The sequence below is a fragment of the Euprymna scolopes genome, chromosome 31 (assembly GCF_053919585.1).
Source record: "Euprymna scolopes isolate OS-2025 chromosome 31, ASM5391958v1, whole genome shotgun sequence".
In the NCBI taxonomy this organism is placed as follows: Eukaryota; Metazoa; Mollusca; class Cephalopoda; order Sepiida; family Sepiolidae; genus Euprymna; species Euprymna scolopes.
In genome coordinates, this window is record NC_136512.1 from 53,807,172 (window position 1) to 53,829,617 (window position 22,446).

Consider the following 22,446-nt stretch of genomic DNA (forward strand, 5'->3'; position numbering starts at 1 on the left):
ACCCCAGAATTTAATCTAAAGAGAATAATAATTTAACGAAGACACAATTCTCATAATAGAAAAAAACTGCATCCATGGAGATGAAAATTAAGTTGCTTAGAATTCAATGCCAAAATCCCATTTGAAGAAGACTGCCCAAATCTTCAACATTGTCGTCTGTCAATTTGAAACTGTCAAGTGAGTCAGATCAACCAATGAAATGATGACACAAAGGCAATCATTCTAACACGAACAAAAAGATCGCCATTATTTGAAAACGAAATTCAATAAAATTTTGAAACCAATTTTACAAAAATTTATTTTATCCTGAGCTTCATTTTCAAATTATTGTATTTGGTTTATTTTAAATGGGCTGGTAAACAGCAATACAAAAGAAACCAAATACAATACGCAAAAGTCCAGCTAGAATTCGTCGCTGACAACTTTCTCTCTCAACTTCCAGCACGTCTCTCTCCACTGCGTCTGCCAACAGACATTTTATCAGAAAGCTGACCCCATTCCATTTGCATACGTGTGCAGTGGAAGATGAGATCTCTTAAGATTCCACGAGACTACACCTTATAAATCCATGGCTGCCATCTTTAATTTCTCTTTCTCCCAGATCCCATTCGAAGGTAAGTTGTATGACCGCACGACACACACACACACACACACACACACGGGGGCGTTTTCCTCTTTGATTATTACATTCAACTCTACAGATCTCTTCCAGTGGTCCTGTTGTGGGAGGGGGGTATTCCATATTATCACAATCTGGCCATTTGGTGTCTTCTACATCTTGCTCAAGGAATTTTTGAGTCACTCTTAACTGCAGTCAATCCAGTTGTTTTTAATGTTTTAGATACTATGGGGTTGAAGAATTTAAATTTTTGTCATTCTATTTGTATGTCTTTGCAGCGACCACGTGTTTGGTTTTCTTTCTACACAGGTGATCACCATTTTGCATGTTGATGAAACAAAGGTTGAATTAACATGTGTGTATATATATATATATATATTTATTCTCATAGATAATTTGCCAGCAAGAAATGTAAGAGAAATATTCAAAACATGGTAGGTAATATAAAGGGAGAACAGATATTAGACATACCAAAGAAAGAATACATAAAAGATGGCAATTACATGAAAGCTATTAACAATGTTAATTTTCCCAAACAAAATCAAGATACATGTATTACCAGGGTAAACAAATAGAGAGATACACATGGGTGAGTGCATAAGTAAATACAACTTGTTGGTGATATCTGAACATTTAACTGCAACCAGAAGTGAAGGAGTGGCTGATTAATGAAAGGTCCCCAAACTGTGTCCAATTCCAAGGCATTCCAAATCAAAAAAAAAAAAAAAAAAGGGAGAACAAGTTGAACGATGTCTCACTGGCTGTGAAGCCCAGCCAATATAGAGGAAAATACCTTATTTGTAAATTGGTATGTGATGGAATTTAGACATATTTTTTTATTGTCAAACGTTAAAGATTGCAATGCTATGTTGGCTAGTAATGATTCATGGGAGATAACTTTGATCTGGTTCAAGAGAGATAACTCCTGAATAACAGTAGCTATGATTGATAAGGTTTGTGTAATCTAATCAATGGCTCCATCATTTAAATGACCAAGCCAGGACACATACAAATATTGACAACTCACATACTGAGTTAATGTCAGCATTTAAGCCGTGGCATGATGTTATGGAATGAAATGTATATATAGGCATCAAGAGTGAAGGAAAGGAACAGGAGGCAAAAAAGATGCATTTGTTTTTCTTTTTTTCTTATTGCAAATCATTTTCTCAAAGCAAAACAACCAGCTGCAACAGGTGAATTTTGGCTGACTAGAGAAAAAGTAAAAGACTCATGGCGATTTTGAAAAAATGCTTGACAAGCATATGGGGGAGGGGCATCTCCTTCTCTTCCTCCAAAATTTAAGTTTAAATTATATTTGCTAATCAGCCAATGTTAAAGAACCTGAGTCTTGCCTTCATCAAAACAGTGACTAGATTTCCAATTTTTTTCAGCAGAATAATTGTATTATGGACAATTTTGAACCTTAATATTTGTTCTTGTTAGAATCTCACAGAACAGAAATGGAGACTTCAAACTTTCTCAGTGTCAGCAAGATGATAGAAAAGATTCGAAAGATTTAAGATTTGAGTACAAGGTGAAATCAGAAAAAAAAAATCGCATGATCATGTGAAACTGCCAGAAGATGTCGTCAGTGAAACTGATGTCATGCCACCTCACTTCTTCCCAGGCGGCCTCTGGCTGAACACGATGGCTCAACCACATCTCAGTGCGGTAGTTAAACCCTGAATCGACTACGTAGCTGCTGTACATGTGACAGCAAAACTCAGCACCCTGTCATATCAATTGGAAGACCTAGATCTGATATGGGTCCTTCGAGCTCAACTGAGTGCAACAGTCTTGACTCCTTTGAGGCACAGTGGAACAAGACCCCAACAGATTAAGTTGCGACACACAGAGATCAAGGTAAAGGCCAGGATTATTAAAACCTTTATGATCTAAGTTGGCAGATAATAATGAAAACCAGTCACAAGTTGTCATTGAAGACAACAGCGAGAAGATTAAAATGCATATATAATGAGTAAAGTTTGAGAATTCAATTAAGATAAAAACAAAAGTTTATCCATTTCCCTTTTTGTTGATGAGTGGAGGTTAATTTTAATGATTCTTGACAATGCTCTTTTATTAATTTTAGATGGTTTTAAAACCTGAATACAACAAACACATGCCTTCCATGAAGAAGAGTAGGGTAAAAAGTCAAGATGCCATCACGCACTACGAAGTTATTAATGCATCATGCAATTGTGCTTTAGTCGAATGCAAGACGGAAACTGGTGAGTATTTTTTGTTGTTAAAAAAATCTAAGTATTTTAATTTATACAAGATGACCTGTAACCCATTGGGTGAATTTTGATATATCATATATTAGTGTGTATTTTTAGTACTTTTAAGTGATTGTGAAAATAAACTAGATATTATATATATAAAAAATTCATTTATTTATTGGTACTTTATGAAACGTGTTAAATTTGAAGAATTTGTATTCATAAAATATTTTACATTTTATAATATTAATAAAAACTTTACAATTGCAACATAATTAACAGACAAAACATACTTTTTAACACGCTCAATGTTCACAAAGTTAAAGGATTTCAGAATACACTGTGATGTCATAATATACCCTCTCTATTCTCTTTCCTAACTCTATTCTTTATTCTCTCCCTTCACTATTTATAAAGTACTAGGCAACCCATAACCTGTTGGGTACATTAAATATATTTACTACTTAAACTGATTGTGAAGGCAAATTAGATATTTTATTTGTGCATTTATTTATTGGTAGTTTATTATAGAACTTGTATTAGTTTAAAAAAATTTTGTAACTATTTACAAAAATATTCTTGTTTTGGATGTTTTACAATAAGGATTGATTAATGTGGATTATTCCAACAACTCTTGGAGAACAATAGTTAGAATAATACAATTTTTTTCTTTTTCTCATCTTAATTAAATCGGTACATAACCAATTTAATACAGAAATGGAAACAAATTAATATCTAAGATGAGCACAGTAGTTCAAGTAAATAAAATAATACAAAACGTTCTTATTAAACGCAATAGCAACAAGCACTTGTTACAAACCATCTCCATAATTGTTCAACTATAATCCGTTTCCATTTTCAATCAACTCGTTCTTCATCACTGACAATCAATCTTATCCTGTTTAAAACTGACATTTATTTAGGAAACATTTATTAAATTTGATGAATTTGTAAAATTGTTTTTAAAACATAATTTCACCATTCTTCTCATTATCGAAAACATATATAGATGACACGTGCACAGTGACAAAAATTTTTTTTTTTTTTTTAATTTTTTTATTACATTTTCACCCCAAACAAGGCACATTGCCACTTTGGTGAAGGGGGCTACTATCAGGGGCAGCAACTACTGGGGCACTATTTTGGGATTTGGGCAGCAAGATGTCGGTTCACATTACACTTGAACTTCTGCATGTCAGTACAGTTAGGGGAGCAGGGACCTGGAATGGAATTCCAGAGTCTAGCGGTTCTGGAGAAGAAACTACTGGAGTAGAAAGATCTTTTACATCTAGGGATCTCTATTGTGTGGGGGGTGGGATTTAGCTGCCTGTCGGGTTTGTCGAGGGTGTCTACATCATGGGGGCACAAGTGTCTGCAGTTCGTTAGAGCATTCACCATTAAAATACTTGTAGAACAAGCAGAGGGATGCAACATTTCGTTGATGGGACAGAGGCTGAAGATTAGATGCCAGTCCAGGGCCTATCAGATTGGCGATTCTCTTTTTGAACCTTGTCTAGGAGCAAGAGACTAGCAGCAGATGCACCAGCCCAAATATGACAACAATACTTCATACATGGGCGAATGGTGGCTTTATAGAGGTACAGGATACTTTCAGGTGTCAGTAGTTTTCTAGCACGGTAGAGAGAGCCTACCTTTTTCGCAGCGGCCCTGGCAATGTTTTCAATATAATTGTTCCAACTCATGTTTCCTGTGAACATTAGGCCAAGCAGTTTGAAAAATGTACTCTCAGACAGGGAGTCACTGGCCATTGCTATTGGTGGCAGAAAAGGTTTCTTGTAATTAAGGAAACCAGTTTAGTCTTGGCAGCATTGAATGTGACCATCCATTTATGTCCCCATTCCACTACAGATTGGAGGTCATCCTCTAGTGTTTTTGCCATTTCCTTAATTATGTGTTCATTTGTTTTCCTGTCATGCCTGTTATAGAGTGTGGTGTCATCAGCATATATACCCATCTCGGAGGCAATTTTGTCGGGGAGGTCATTAATAAATATTAGGAACAATAGAGGTCCAAGGATAGACCCCTGAGGCACTCCCGCATTTATATCACACTATTTAGATGTACGACCGTCGAGGACAACCTGGATTTTTCTCTTATCTGAGAAGGATTTAATTATGTTAAGTATTCTACCAGTGATACCGTATGATTTAATTTTCCTGAGGAGACCCTCATGCCATACCCTGTCAAAAGCCTTAGATATATCTAGAGCTACTGCTCTGCCCTCCCCCGCTTTGTCCAGTGAATGGTATATACGTTCAGATATTACAGTGAGGATGTTTGCTGTGGAATGGGCTTGTCTAAATCCATATCATTTGTCAGTCAGAAGTTTAGTATCTGTAAGGTGCCGGACTAGAGCATGGTTAATTATGGTCTCAAATATTTTGGCAAAAAGTGGGAGGAGGCTAATGGGGCGATAATTTGATGGGTCAGTTCTTTCGCCAGAATTCTTGAATACTGGTACCGCAAAAGCAGTTTTCCAACAGCCCGGAGCATGATTCATAAAGGCATTTGTTGTAGAGTTTGGAGAGAACTGGAGCTACTTCAGCTGAGCACTTTTTTAATAGCATAGCTGGGATGAGATCAGGTCCACATGCTTTTGAAGTGTCAAGGTTTTTTATGATAGCATGTACCTGAGCAGGGGTAATTTTTAGATCGTCTAGCGTGGCGTCTGTCCGCAAAGGAAAGTCAGGCAGGGTGTGGTTGGAAGGGTCCAGTGTGGAGTTTGAGGCAAACCGGCTGGCAAGCATATTAGCCTTGTCAGTTGCTGAAATAACATTTTCATAGTTTTAGTACTACACTAAAACCCGGGAGGATCTAGATGGTTTGTCTAGTAAGATGATCCATGACCCTCTCTTTAATCTGATGGATATGTCATCCATGTGCATGGTGGAGAGAAACAAACAACATAACAAGATCCACAAAGTTCTAATGGTATACAAGCAAAATATTACTGCTATTTAATGACTATTAATAGAACCCTAAGTATTCTTTTTAAATGTATTACGTACAGCACATATTTTAAGTATAAATCTATTGTAATTTTAATAAACTAAGAGAATCCATTTAATTCAATGAACCTAATACTTTAAGAAAAATTTTAGTAATTTATCCTTTTTTTTATTAAGTACTTTTAATTAATTACTGTTAATATTGACAAAACTATTGCATATACAAGGTGCCTTAAATAAGTTTCCAGACTTTTTTTTCATATGAGCACTTTTATTGATAGTACACACCTGAAACTCTAGTCCCCTTCAAAGTAATCTCCTCCGGCTGTAATACACTTGTTGTACCATTCCAACAACTTCTAGAAGACCCCATGAAAATCCTCTTGTGTAAGCATGTCAATGTCCCTCATCACAGCCTCTTTCATCTCCTTAATTGTCTCATAACTAGGGCTCTGAGTAGGGCTATGACAACAGCATATTCTTTTCATTGTTTTGAGTATCGAGTATATATCCGACACAGTTAATCAACCGAGAACCACATCACTCTATATAAAAACATAAGATAGCAACGGATAGACACTCGAGTCAAAACAATGAAAAGAATATGCTGTTGTCCTAGCCTTACTCATAACGACAGCTTCTGAGGTTTTCCTTGAGCTTAAGGAATAACCAAAAGTCACAGGGAACAAGGTATGGACTATAGGGAGAATGAGTAACTGTCCTGATGCCCGTCTTGGTCAAATAGTCTGTGACAAAGATGGAGCACTCTTTGGACAACTTTGCGCAAATCTTCAGTTCCTCGTGAATGAGTGTGTACAGTTCCCACACTGACATCAAACTGTACACTTATTGTTTCTGTAGACACAACGGTCCTTATCCATGAAATTCTTTATCTAACCAATCAACTCTAGTGTTCTGAATTCCTTACTCCTTCTTATGCCACTCAAAAACTGATGCTTGATTCATGTAAGATGGTCTAAGTCTGAAGCATTCCATACGTTTCTGTAGCATTTTTTCCAAGTTTAAAACAGAATTTCATTGCATATCGTTCTTCTAAAGTATCCTTACGTACAGACTGTATTTTTGAAATTTACCGACTGTGATAATCAGGCTTCGGTAGAGTGTATTCCAATTCCTGTTGTAGCTGTTCATTTGAACGTGAAATCATAAAAATTTTTAAGTCATCTCATAAGATGTATAGCAATAACATACTGAATTTTGAAGAATCTACAACAATTTTAAATGCCTGTACAAAAAAGTCTGGAAACTTACTGAAGGCACCTCATATACACTGCTGATCAAAAATTTAAGACCACTTAAAAAGAAACCTTTTTTTTAAGGATAGATTTTAAACTCTTTCGACTTAAGGTTACTAATACTACAATCTAAAAGGTTATGAAGACAAAAAGGTACATTCCAAAAATTTTATTTAAAAATTTACATTTTTATTAAATCAGGCTTTTTACACATGATCAAAATTATAAGACCAAGGGTATAAATTGTTAGATTTATGGTAATTCTAATGCTTTTAGTTCAGTTAGAGATTAGCAATCACTATATAAAGGTGTTACCATGCCTAAAGCAAGAAAACTAACCAAAGTTGAGCGCTCTCGAATTCTAGGATTCCATAAGCAAGGTTTGTCACAGCGAGCAATAGTAGCTAAGATAAATCACAGTAAAACTGTTATTTGCAGCTTTCTAGAAAACACTGAGAATTATAGAAAAGCAAAATCCTTTGATAGCCTTCCCTCCCCCTAATTTCTCCTGCATTGAGTAGGAGAATCAGACAGGTTATTATGAATGACAGAGGACTTTCTTCTAGTCAAATTAAAGCGGTTACGGATGCTGATTGCAGTCCAATAACCATCAGACGACACAACAAAAAGGCATAGTAAATAAAAAGCGTAAACAAATTCCTCGATTGCTTCCACGTCACAAAGTGGATCACTTAGGGTTTGGTCGTGAATCCCAAACCTGGGACGTTGAGAAGTGGAAGAAAGTCCTGTTTTCTGATGAGAAAAAATTCAATTTAGATGGTCCTGATGGCTTCCAGCAATATTGGCATGACAAAAACATGCCCCTTGAAATTTTTTCTACACGTCATAGTGGTGGAGGGTCCTTAATGGTATAGGGTGCCTTTCCTTACAGAGGGACGATGGAGATCCAGGTGGTGCAGAGTCATCAGACAGCAGGTGGTTATGTTAGCATGCTACAAAAAGCATCTTTGATGATGGAGGGTCATAGTTTGTGTGGGATGGATGGTTATTCCAACAAGATAATACTGCAATCCACACTGCAAGACAGACCTTGAGCTTTCTACAAGAAAATGGAGTCCATCTCTTGGGACATCCTGCATGCTCACCAGACTTGAACCCAATTGAAAATGTTTGGGGATGGATGACAAGAGAGGTTTATCGAAATTGCAAACAATATTCAACAAAAAATGAACTTTGTGAAGCCATCTTCAGAAACTGGAGCAGGATCCTCCTTACCTTAATGGAAACTCTTATTTCTAGCATGCCCCAAAGAATTTTTGAAGTCATCAAAAGTAGTGGAGGTAGAACTCATTATCAAGTTTAATTGTTAAATGTTTTCATACAATTTAATAGAATTTTTGTCTCTGGTCTTATAATTGTGATCATGTGTAAAAAGCCTAATTTAATAAAAATGTAAATTTAAAAAATAAATCTTTGGAATGTAGCTTTTTGTTTCCATAACCTTTTAGATAATAGTATTGGTAACCTTAAGCCGGAAGAGTTTAAAATCTATCCTTAAAAAAAGGTTATTTTTTAAAAAAATTTAAGTGGACTTAAATTTTTGATCAGCAGTGTATATATAATGTTGCAATTTGGGAGGTGATCATCCCCTTGTTAGAATCTTTGACTATAATAAGCGCCTTCACTCTACACTGCTCATAAAACAAAATAAAGAAACAAAAAAAAAGGAATGATGTCAGATGCTGCGACACGACCTGAAATGACACGTTGTCTGAGATTTGTGGATAATCCTCATTTGACTTTAAACAATTCAAACACAGAATGGGTTTTATTAAACATATATTCTAACATTTAATGCAACACCTCAACGGGTCAAGGCGAGGTCGAACAAGCAGAGAGAAAAAATAAACAATAAAAAAAATAAAATAAAAAAACGTGATGACAGTTCCAAAAAAGACATGGATGGAGATGGGATTGATTCAGAAGATTGGGTATTATAAAGGGGCACGTATCTGCAGATAAACAAAAAGTGTTGGTTTTACTAAAAGTTTGTGAATGCGAACATATCGCCATATGTCAGTCTTTCTTCAGTTTCGTTGGTGCTATTCCCGTTGACGTGAGAATTTTGCGAGCCAGGTATCATCTTCATATTGTTTCACATGGGCAGCATTTTATACGAGGATTTCCTTGTGGATTTTAGGCGATTTGAGATTTAATTTTCTCATTCAATTCAAAATATGTGGTAATTGTCCATTTCTTTTAATTGTCCCCATGTGGACAAGTGGAGGCATCTAGCTCACATCGGGATGGCAATAAATCTCCACCCTAACATGGGGATGAGAAAGCGATAATTTTGCCTCTCATATCATGGCTGTCTCAATCGAAAAAGAACAAGTTTGTTTTTAATTTTTCCTGCTTAGATATTTTCTTCCTCTTTTTCTTTGGGTTTAGCCAATCAATACTCTTCTTATGCATGTGGCTGCTTCTCTTCTCGGGTGTCATGGTTTATAGTGGGAGAAAGAGAGGGAAAAGGCAGTGAAGGAAGGGGTAGGGTTAAGTGTATGCATGTGTGATTGAAGTGAGAGTGGCTTTACGTTTGATATGAGGGGGGGGGGCACATTGATATTTTTTTCTCTTTTAATTTTTCTTTTCTAAATCTGTTTTCTTTCACATTAACACTATTCATTTGGCCGTTTTTTGTTTTTTTTTAATCCCATCTCTACCAAAATCATTACAATATATATATGTATGAAAAAGGCACTCTGTATGTATGGACTCAAAAACAACTGGACCTATTTTTTTTAATTGAACAGAAATGTAGTTTAGGTGTTTGGGAGTGTTCTTTGATAGGTTCTGTATCAAAATGGCCTCGATAAGTATCAAAAATTGATAATCAAAAAAAAAAAACAATTAAAGAAGGAACAGTCTGATTTAGACTAAAGTTAACACTCTGATACATCCTAATATCACAAGTGCATTTTAGAAGTTTTATCATCAAAGAAGCAGTTGGGTTTGGCTTATAAAATAAGCAGTAGGTTCTTTGGTAAGACAGCGGCGTATTTGAAATGATTGTTTCTGTTTAGAGCACAATTGAACTATGATATTTAACTTTTGTATTTTAAACATTAAGTCAAGCCATTATCTCTTCTCTATTTCTACTTATATATAAAAGACACTTTGTGTGTATGTGTTCATTCCCTGAAAACTCTGAAACAGTCTGGCCAATTTTTTTTAAATTTCACACAGATATATTCAGTGTATCTGAGATTGTTCTAAGTTAGGTTTTGTATCTTTTTTTTTTTTTTTTTTTTTTTTTTTTTACAAAGGCATCACCACATTATCAAGGCCCAGAGGCCACTCAAGGATAAGGGTTAAAGAGTGTACAGTAGAAGTTGGTCAATATAGTAATCATTAGTAATGAAAATTTGGTAAATTTAATAACTTATATGGAACGGCTCATCAAGAACTTATTTACTTTAGACTTGAACAAAACCATATTGTAGTCAGCCGGAAAGCAGGAAAACGGAAGACAATTCCACAGGCGTGCAGTTCTAAGAAAGAAGCTTTGTTCATGGAATCTACGTTTAGGTTTAGGCACAGATAATGAGTGGGGGAAATTATTGATAGTGTTTACAGCTAGACGAGTGTTTCTTGTGAAAGTTTGGCGAGGGGGGACCATAGATTGAAGCTCAGTTGAACACTTTCCATGAAAATAACGATACATCAGAGACAAACTCGCAACATCTCTTCTGTGAGATAGAGGTTGCAAGGAGGAGAAAAGGACATCTCCTACGAGGCTACGAAGTCTATTTTGAACTCTATCAAGGAAGGACAAGTCCTTTCTAGCAGCTCCTGCCCAGATGTGGCAACAGTATTCCATCCTTGGACGTACCTGGCTCTTATATAGATAGAGAATAGCATCAGCAGTGAGATATCTACTGGATCGATAGAAAGATCCCACCATTTTTCCAGCGGCCTTGGCAACAGATTTGATATACGTGTTCCATTTAAGATCAGGAGTAATGGTCAAGCCCAGAAGCTTGTCAAAACTTGAGGCCTCCTGAAGACGAGAGCCATTCATTTCAATTGATGACAAATGTGGATTAGAATGTTGATGATGTAAAGAGAGAAGCTTGGTTTTAGATGCATTAAAAATAACCAGCCACTCCTTTCCCCATTGTACTACGTGCTCAAGATCAGAGGAGAGAGAATTGGAGAGAACTTGGTCGTTTACTGTCTTAGATGTGGTACCATAAATGGTAGTGTCGTCAGCATAAATGTCTACAAATGATGTAAGGATATGATTTGGAAGATCATTAATGTAGATCAGGAAAAGAGTTGGGCCCAGGATGGATCCCTGAGGGACACCGGCATTAATACTGTGAGCTTCTGATTTTTGCCCCTCAACTACTACTCTTATGAACCTATCAGAAAGAAATGATTTAATAATTGAGAAGACTTTTCCAGCTATACCATAGCTAGCGATCTTATGAAGTAAACCTTTATGCCATACCCTATCAAAGGCTTTAGATATGTCAAGAGCAATTGCCCTAGAAAGATTGCCACCGTCGAGAGATTTGCTAATCCTATGCGATATAACTGTAAGGACATCTGCTGTAGATCTAGCAGAACGGAAACCATATTGAGTGTCACTAAGAAGGTTATTTTTGTTGAGATGTTTGATTACTTCTGTATTTAATACAGATTCTAGCAACTTACTCATGACGCACAGGAGACTTATTGGCCTGTACTGAGAGGGGGATGAGCGATCACCTGAATTCTTAAATACAGGGCATACTGATGAGATTTTCCAGGGAGATGGGAAACTATTCTCCTTAAGACAACGTTTAAACAGTTTTGTAAGTATGGGCGCTAGTTCAGGTTGAAGTTTTTTGAGTACTATAATTGGAATACCATCAGGGCCAGTTGCTTTACTGGAATCAAGGTTTTTGATTAGCTTGGCAACATCACGTACAGATATACGTATATCACATAGCGTGTTTTCTGATACAAGAGGAAATATTGGGGGTTGGCGGTCTTGGTCGCAAAGGGTAGAATTAGCTGCAAAGTTCTTGACAAAGAGTTTGGCTTTGTCTGATGCTGACGAGATTACCTCAGGTCCATTGATAATAGTTGGGATGGAGCACACGCTTCTGTTCAGGATTCTGTTTGCTATTTGCCAAAACTGGTGGGAACCAAGCCGCTGCTCAGCTACTTTGGACTTAACAGATTGAGCATACAACTCTCTTGCGTTCCTTATTACTTTCTTACAATGGTTGCTGGCAGTCCTGAAAACGGCTTTAGTTTCCATACATCTATTACGTTTGAAGCAGTGGAAAAAGTGATTTCTGTGCGCAATGGCAGCAGCACATTCTGGAGAGAACCATGGCTGGCTGTTAGGTTTTTGCTGAAACTTTTTAGAGGGTATGAAATGGTCAATACCTACAATTAATTATTCAGTTAGGTCTAATACTATAGAGGACACATCCTTTTTAAACATGGAATGCAGAGGTAGATCAGATATAAATGTACGGAAGCTATCCCAGTCAGCCTTAGTGTATCGATATACTGTACGATGAAGAGGTACGTCTGGGGACTTATTACATTTCATTTTTATCTTAATTGATACAACAGAGTGGTCGGAAGATCCAAGAGGCGACAGAACAGAAACTGAACATAGTTCAGGGCAAGTTGTGAGAAAAAGGTCTAGTAGGCTCGCATACTGGCCGTCATTATCGGGCACACGGGTAGGTTCCTGAACAATCTGAGTGAGGTCATAGGCAATGGAGAAATCATGACAGAACCTCCCCTCATCATCGGTCTTGTTTGAGTGGGTCAACCATTCGACGTTGTGAACATTGAAGTCTCCACATACGTGAATGTTAGCTGAAGGATAAGTAGAAAGGACTTGGTCAATTTTCTCAGATATGCTTTGAAAGATAGTAACTCCGCTGTTGTGGGGGCGATAGAGAGTAAATATAAATGCAGTAGTGTGAGCTAAAGCAACCCGGAAGCACATATAGGGTAAGTTAGGATCTTCCCTGGAGATGTCCCTCCCACATGGAAAGCTATCTTTAATATAGGCACATATTCCATGCCCATGGCGATCTTGGGGGTCAGATTTAGAAGTTAAGTTAGAGTATCCTGTAATTGCAAACTCATCAAGGGAAATAGCCTGTCCAATGCCAGTTTCACTTAAAAATAAAAGGTCTGGTTTAGTCTCCTGTAATTGGGTTTCAACCTCTGGAAGGTTAGAACGTAGACCCCTGATGTTGGAAAAGGAGACATGGTAGTAGGGGTCTACGTTGGAAGTTGGAGAACCGGGTTTAATTGTGTATTTTTTCTTGAAACTTGTCATGATGAAATTTTGGAATTTGTGGACTAGGTCGACAGATTTACTTAGAGCAGGACAGAGAGGGGAAACTAAGAGAGAAAAAGAAACGAAGAATTTTTTTTTTTTTTGTACCACATGATAAGGTAAAGCCGTAACAATTACCCACTAGTATGGCATCGAGAGGCCCCACCAGAAGCTACTGCATGGTCCAGATTCCATTCACCAAATGGCAATACAGCAGCCCCAGTACTTTGCACCTGCTGATAGGACAGCCTCCTTAGTGGTTAATCCAAGGTTCGGGTCCCTGACTATCAGGCGGATAACGTCAGCCCAGACAAAACGTTTACCTCCAGCACCCTTACTAGTGACATGGCTACAAGGATAGACATAGAAACAGAAAATTTCCACCAACTCTGCCAACTGTTCGCGCAAAAATACTGCCAACCTAGAAAACAGCTTTTTCTTCTCCCTTTGTCAGAAAAATCACTCATTTAAAAAATGAGGACTGAGGGACAAATAAGAAGAAGCGAGAGTAACAGGAGCTGCCGATAACGCATCCACAATGCGTTTTCTACTCTCCATTAAAAAAAAAAAAAAAAAAAAAAAACTATTAAGTATTGTACTTAATAAAAGTCCAATGGACATGTTTAAGGGAAAGTATGGTGATAGATGGGGAATCCCACGAACTAAAAATGAGTACAATTAGGTAATCTATTTTTGCAATCAACTCGGTAGATAAATAAACATTTATGGACTAGGAAAAAAAAAAAAAAAAAAAAAAAAAAAATTAAAGCTAGCATTTAATACAACAGAAATACATAAATTAAATACTGAAATAAAATGTAGTTATTACTATTTGAATCTTAAAATAAAAAGTGCGAATTAGTAGAGAAAATCACTTATCACAACAACGCATTCCGTCTCCAAACTAGTGAAGTATTTAACTTTTAATAGCGTTCAGAAGATTTTTTTTTTTTTTTAAATTAACCGTTAAGAGAAAGCATGATTTTATTCTGAACTTTAACTAATCACGTTTTAAGCAACTTATGATATAAAACAAAATCGGATGGGGGGGGGGGGGGGTTCTTCCGAAGTTAGTTGGTGACGTTATAAGTAATTGCGAGATAAGATGGGAGCCAGAAATTAGGGGTGGGGGACTGAAAATGATAATATAATGGATTGATTATACAATATTTAAGATCAACTTGGTAGATAAACATTTATGGACGAGAAAAAAAAAAAAAAAAAATTAAAGCTAGCATTTAATACAACAGAAATACATAAATTAAATACTTAAATAAAATGTAGTTATTACTATTTGAATCTTAAAATAAAACGTGCGAATTAGTAGAGAAAATCACTTATCACAACAACGCATTCCGTCTCCAAACTAGTGAAGAATTTAACTTTTAATAGCGTTCAGAAGATTTTTTTTTTTTTTAAATTAACCGTTAAGAGAAGCGTGATTTTATTCTGAACTTTAACTAATCACGTTTTAAGCAACTTATGATATAAAACAAAATCGGATGGGGGGGGGGGGGGTTCTTCCGAAGTTAGTTGGTGACGTTATAAGTAATTGCGAGATAAGATGGGAGCCAGAAATTAGGAGTGGGGGACTGAAAATGATAATATAATGGATTGATTATACAATATTTAAGATCAACTTGGTAGATAAACATTTATGGACGAGAAAAAAAAAAAAAAAAAAATTAAAGCTAGCATTTAATACAACAGAAATACATAAATTAAATACTGAAATAAAATGTAGTTATTACTATTTGAATCTTAAAATAAAACGTGCGAATTAGTAGAGAAAATCACTTATCACAACAACGCATTCCGTCTCCAAACTAGTGAAGAATTTAACTTTTAATAGCGTTCAGAAGATTTTTTTTTTTTTAAAATTAACCGTTAAGAGAAGCGTGATTTTATTCTGAACTTTAACTAATCACGTTTTAAGCAACTTATGATATAAAACAAAATCGGATGGGGGGGGGGTTCTTCCGAAGTTAGTTGGTGACGTTATAAGTAATTGCGAGATAAGATGGGAGCCAGAAATTAGGGGTGGGGGACTGAAAATGATAATATAATGGATTGATTATACAATATTTAAGATCAACTTGGTAGATAAACATTTATGGACGAGAAAAAAAAAAAAAAAAAAATTAAAGCTAGCATTTAATACAACAGAAATACATAAATTAAATACTGAAATAAAATGTAGTTATTACTATTTGAATCTTAAAATAAAAAGTGCGAATTAGTAGAGAAAATCACTTATCACAACAACGCATTCCGTCTCCAAACTAGTGAAGTATTTAACTTTTAATAGCGTTCAGAAGATTTTTTTTTTTTTAAATTAACCGTTAAGAGAAAGCATGATTTTATTCTGAACTTTAACTAATCACGTTTTAAGCAACTTATGATATAAAACAAAATCGGATGGGGGGGGGGGGGTTCTTCCGAAGTTAGTTGGTGACGTTATAAGTAATTGCGAGATAAGATGGGAGCCAGAAATTAGGGGTGGGGGACTGAAAATGATAATATAATGGATTGATTATACAATATTTAAGATCAACTTGGTAGATAAACATTTATGGACAAAAAAAAAAAAAAAAAAAAAAAAATTAAAGCTAGCATTTAATACAACAGAAATACATAAATTAAATACTGAAATAAAATGTAGTTATTACTATTTGAATCTTAAAATAAAAAGTGCGAATTAGTAGAGAAAATCACTTATCACAACAACGCATTCCGTCTCCAAACTAGTGAAGAATTTAACTTTTAATAGCGTTCAGAAGATTTTTTTTTTTTTTAAATTAACCGTTAAGAGAAAGCGTGATTTTATTCTGAACTTTAACTAATCACGTTTTAAGCAACTTATGATATAAAACAAAATCGGATGGGGGGGGGGGGGTTCTTCCGAAGTTAGTTGGTGACGTTATAAGTAATTGCGAGATAAGATGGGAGCCAGAAATTAGGGGTGCGGGACTGAAAATGATAATATAATGGATTGATTATACAATATTTAAGATCAACTTGGTAGATAAACATTTATGGACGAGAAAAAAAAAAAAAAAAAAAAAAAAATTAAAGCTAGCATTTAATACAACAGAAATACATAAATTAAATACTGAAATAAAATGTAGTTATTACTATTTGAATCTTAAAATAAAAAGTGCGAATTAGTAGAGAAAATCACTTATCACAACAACGCATTCCGTCTCCAAACTAGTGAAGAATTTAACTTTTAATAGCGTTCAGAAGATTTTTTTTTTTTTTTAAATTAACCGTTAAGAGAAAGCATGATTTTATTCTGAACTTTAACTAATCACGTTTTAAGCAACTTATGATATAAAACAAAATCGGATGGGGGGGGGGGGTTCTTCCGAAGTTAGTTGGTGACGTTATAAGTAATTGCGAGATAAGATGGGAGCCAGAAATTAGGGGTGGGGGACTGAAAATGATAATATAATGGATTGATTATACAATATTTAAGATCAACTTGGTAGATAAACATTTATGGACGAGAAAAAAAAAAAAAAAAAAAAAATTAAAGCTAGCATTTAATACAACAGAAATACATAAATTAAATACTGAAATAAAATGTAGTTATTACTATTTGAATCTTAAAATAAAACGTGCGAATTAGTAGAGAAAATCACTTATCACAACAACGCATTCCGTCTCCAAACTAGTGAAGAATTTAACTTTTAATAGCGTTCAGAAGATTTTTTTTTTTTTTAAATTAACCGTTAAGAGAAAGCGTGATTTTATTCTGAACTTTAACTAATCACGTTTTAAGCAACTTATGATATAAAACAAAATCGGATGGGGGGGGGGGGGGTTCTTCCGAAGTTAGTTGGTGACGTTATAAGTAATTGCGAGATAAGATGGGAGCCAGAAATTAGGGGTGGGGGACTGAAAATGATAATATAATGGATTGATTATACAATATTTAAGATCAACTTGGTAGATAAACATTTATGGACGAGAAAAAAAAAAAAAAAAATTAAAGCTAGCATTTAATACAACAGAAATACATAAATTAAATACTGAAATAAAATGTAGTTATTACTATTTGAATCTTAAAATAAAAAGTGCGAATTAGTAGAGAAAATCACTTATCACAACAACGCATTCCGTCTCCAAACTAGTGAAGTATTTAACTTTTAATAGCGTTCAGAAGATTTTTTTTTTTTTTAAATTAACCGTTAAGAGAAAGCATGATTTTATTCTGAACTTTAACTAATCACGTTTTAAGCAACTTATGATATAAAACAAAATCGGAGGGGGGGGGGGGGGTTCTTCCGAAGTTAGTTGGTGACGTTATAAGTAATTGCGAGATAAGATGGGAGCCAGAAATTAGGGGTGGGGGACTGAAAATGATAATATAATGGATTGATTATACAATATTTAAGATCAACTTGGTAGATAAACATTTATGGACGAGAAAAAAAAAAAAAAAAAAAAAATTAAAGCTAGCATTTAATACAACAGAAATACATAAATTAAATACTGAAATAAAATGTAGTTATTACTATTTGAATCTTAAAATAAAAAGTGCGAATTAGTAGAGAAAATCACTTATCACAACAACGCATTCCGTCTCCAAACTAGTGAAGAATTTAACTTTTAATAGCGTTCAGAAGATTTTTTTTTTTTTTAAATTAACCGTTAAGAGAAAGCGTGATTTTATTCTGAACTTTAACTAATCACGTTTTAAGCAACTTATGATATAAAACAAAATCGGATGGGGGGGGGGGTTCTTCCGAAGTTAGTTGGTGACGTTATAAGTAATTGCGAGATAAGATGGGAGCCAGAAATTAGGGGTGGGGGACTGAAAATGATAATATAATGGATTGATTATACAATATTTAAGATCAACTTGGTAGATAAACATTTATGGACGAGAAAAAAAAAAAAAAAAAAAATTAAAGCTAGCATTTAATACAACAGAAATACATAAATTAAATACTGAAATAAAATGTAGTTATTACTATTTGAATCTTAAAATAAAACGTGCGAATTAGTAGAGAAAATCACTTATCACAACAACGCATTCCGTCTCCAAACTAGTGAAGAATTTAACTTTTAATAGCGTTCAGAAGATTTTTTTTTTTTTAAAATTAACCGTTAAGAGAAAGCGTGATTTTATTCTGAACTTTAACTAATCACGTTTTAAGCAACTTATGATATAAAACAAAATCGGATGGGGGGGGGTTCTTCCGAAGTTAGTTGGTGACGTTATAAGTAATTGCGAGATAAGATGGGAGCCAGAAATTAGGGGTGGGGGACTGAAAATGATAATATAATGGATTGATTATACAATATTTAAGATCAACTTGGTAGATAAACATTTATGGACGAGAAAAAAAAAAAAAAAAAAAAAAATTAAAGCTAGCATTTAATACAACAGAAATACATAAATTAAATACTGAAATAAAATGTAGTTATTACTATTTGAATCTTAAAATAAAAAGTGCGAATTAGTAGAGAAAATCACTTATCACAACAACGCATTCCGTCTCCAAACTAGTGAAGAATTTAACTTTTAATAGCGTTCAGAAGATTTTTTTTTTTTTTAAATTAACCGTTAAGAGAAAGCGTGATTTTATTCTGAACTTTAACTAATCACGTTTTAAGCAACTTATGATATAAAACAAAATCGGATGGGGGGGGGGGGGGGTTCTTCCGAAGTTAGTTGGTGACGTTATAAGTAATTGCGAGATAAGATGGGAGCCAGAAATTAGGGGTGGGGGACTGAAAATGATAATATAATGGATTGATTATACAATATTTAAGATCAACTTGGTAGATAAACATTTATGGACGAGAAAAAAAAAAAAAAAAAAAAATTAAAGCTAGCATTTAATACAACAGAAATACATAAATTAAATACTGAAATAAAATGTAGTTATTACTATTTGAATCTTAAAATAAAAAGTGCGAATTAGTAGAGAAAATCACTTATCACAACAACGCATTCCGTCTCCAAACTAGTGAAGAATTTAACTTTTAATAGCGTTCAGAAGATTTTTTTTTTTTTTTAAATTAACCGTTAAGAGAAAACGTGATTTTATTCTGAACTTTAACTAATCACGTTTTAAGCAACTTATGATATAAAACAAAATCGGATGGGGGGGGGGGTTTCTTCCGAAGTTAGTTGGTGACGTTATAAGTAATTGCGAGATAAGATGGGAGCCAGAAATTAGGGGTGGGGGACTGAAAATGATAATATAATGGATTGATTATACAATATTTAAGATCAACTTGGTAGATAAACATTTATGGACGAGAAAAAAAAAAAAAAAAAAAAAAAAATTAAAGCTAGCATTTAATACAACAGAAATACATAAATTAAATACTGAAATAAAATGTAGTTATTACTATTTGAATCTTAAAATAAAAAGTGCGAATTAGTAGAGAAAATCACTTATCACAACAACGCATTCCGTCTCCAAACTAGTGAAGAATTTAACTTTTAATAGCGTTCAGAAGATTTTTTTTTTTTTTAAATTAACCGTTAAGAGAAAGCGTGATTTTATTCTGAACTTTAACTAATCACGTTTTAAGCAACTTATGATATAAAACAAAATCGGATGGGGGGGGGGGTTCTTCCGAAGTTAGTTGGTGACGTTATAAGTAATTGCGAGATAAGATGGGAGCCAGAAATTAGGGGTGGGGGACTGAAAATGATAATATAATGGATTGATTATACAATATTTAAGATCAACTTGGTAGATAAACATTTATGGACGAGAAAAAAAAAAAAAAAAAAATTAAAGCTAGCATTTAATACAACAGAAATACATAAATTAAATACTGAAATAAAATGTAGTTATTACTATTTGAATCTTAAAATAAAAAGTGCGAATTAGTAGAGAAAATCACTTATCACAACAACGCATTCCGTCTCCAAACTAGTGAAGAATTTAACTTTTAATAGCGTTCAGAAGATTTTTTTTTTTTTTAAATTAACCGTTAAGAGAAAGCGTGATTTTATTCTGAACTTTAACTAATCACGTTTTAAGCAACTTATGATATAAAACAAAATCGGATGGGGGGGGGGGTCTTCCGAAGTTAGTTGGTGACGTTATAAGTAATTGCGAGATAAGATGGGAGCCAGAAATTAGGGGTGGGGGACTGAAAATGATAATATAATGGATTGATTATACAATATTTAAGATCAACTTGGTAGATAAACATTTATGGACGAGAAAAAAAAAAAAAAAAAAAATTAAAGCTAGCATTTAATACAACAGAAATACATAAATTAAATACTGAAATAAAATGTAGTTATTACTATTTGAATCTTAAAATAAAAAGTGCGAATTAGTAGAGAAAATCACTTATCACAACAACGCATTCCGTCTCCAAACTAGTGAAGAATTTAACTTTTAATAGCGTTCAGAAGATTTTTTTTTTTTTTTTAAATTAACCGTTAAGAGAAAGCGTGATTTTATTCTGAACTTTAACTAATCACGAATATTTCCCATTAGTATCAAAGTTGATTATCAAAAAATCCAATGAAAGAAGGAACAATCTGATTTTGACCAAAATTAACACCCCTGACATCACAAGTGTATTTTAAGCGGTTTTATCATCGCATAAGCAGTTGGTCCTGGTATATAAAATCAGTATTCAAAATGAAGGTTTCTGTTTAGAACACAATTGAACCATAATATATAAATTCACATTTTAAACTTTAATACAAGCCATTATCTCTCTCTCTCTATATATATATATATATAACTAAAAGGCACTTAGTTTGTGTGTGTATATGAATTTGTTCCCTAATGACTCCGAACCAGCTGAGCCTATTTATATGAAATTTTACAAGAATATAGTTTATGTGTCTGCTTCTATATAGGTTTTGTATTGGAATAGCTCAGACAAGTATCAGAAATCAATTATCAAAAAAAATCTGTTGAAAGAAGGAACAGTCCAATTTTTGACCAAAGTCAACACTGATACAGTCTAACATCACAAGTGCATTTTAAGAGGTTTATCACTACACCAATACTTAGGCCCGGAGTATAAAATCTACAGTAGGTTCTTTGATAAGACAGGTGCATTTAAAATGAATGTTTCTGTTTAGAGAACGATTCAATCATGATACTTGACTTTTGCATTTAAACTTTAATTCAAGTCATTATCTCTATCTTTAGGCACTTTGTGTGTGTGTGTGTGTGTGAGTCCATTCCTTATAGACCCCAAAACTATTGGGTTGATATTTTTTAAATAACACACAATTGTAATTTTTGTCTGTGAGCGTTCTTAGATAGGTTTTGTATCAGAATGCCCCAATAAATAAGTAAAAAAAAATTTGACAATAGAAAAAATCCAAATCAAGTCCAAGTTTGACTAAAGTTAACACTGATACAGCATAACATCACAAGTGCATTTTATGATGAAGATTAATTATTTGGATCATTGTGAATACAATTCTCATCTTGCTTCTTATATGCAAGATATTTAAAAGAAGCATATGTTGTGTAACAATGACTTCCGAAGTAGGCTGGTGCTACCAGATCAGGCTGTCTGAAGATATTGATTTCCTGGCCCAAATGCTAAAAGCTTGCAGTATTATATAAAAAAAAGAAACCTGGCAAATTTATATCTCCAAACTAAACAATAATACTCTACCAAAAAGAACATGGGAAAATAATAACAAAGATAACTAGGGAAAAAATTCAGAACACTAATAAGCTATATAAGCACATCAAATGGAAGACAAACCATAGCTAAGAAAGAAATTGCAAACATAATCGCAACTGAATTCAGCCAAAGCTACCTATCTTTTAAATTCCAAAAATATAAAAAATAATACAGAAAGAGAAAGACTCAATTTTACATCTAACAACAACGAATACTACAATTCCTCATCTATAATATAAATCTCACCTGTCTGTTTAAATGTAGGTATGTATATCTGCCTAAAACATTTGACAGAGGCGACGGATTTTCATGAGATCGGTATCGTTTTGAAGGTTGGCCCTTCAGACAACAAATATCAAAAAATTGGCCAAAAACATTAATTCCTTCACCCTCAACTGGACACTTTTCTACAGAGATG

General features: G+C 34.2%; 1 protein-coding gene across 2 annotated transcripts in view; it reads left to right on the forward strand.

Annotated features, from left to right (window-relative positions):
- Positions 1-22,446, forward strand: part of LOC145255748 (uncharacterized) — a 50,613-nt gene that overhangs the window by 23,955 nt on the left and 4,212 nt on the right. Inside the window, exons 7-8 of one of the 2 annotated variants that reach the window (XR_013863899.1) lie at positions 443-614; positions 2,715-2,853. Coding sequence is in view for 1 of the 2 variants with exons in the window: in XM_080114393.1 (XP_079970519.1) it covers positions 2,715-2,853 (139 nt within the window). In the remaining variant the exon portion in view is untranslated. The remainder of the gene's footprint in view (positions 1-442; positions 615-2,714; positions 2,854-22,446) is intronic. The other variant, XM_080114393.1, reaches the window with a different exon arrangement.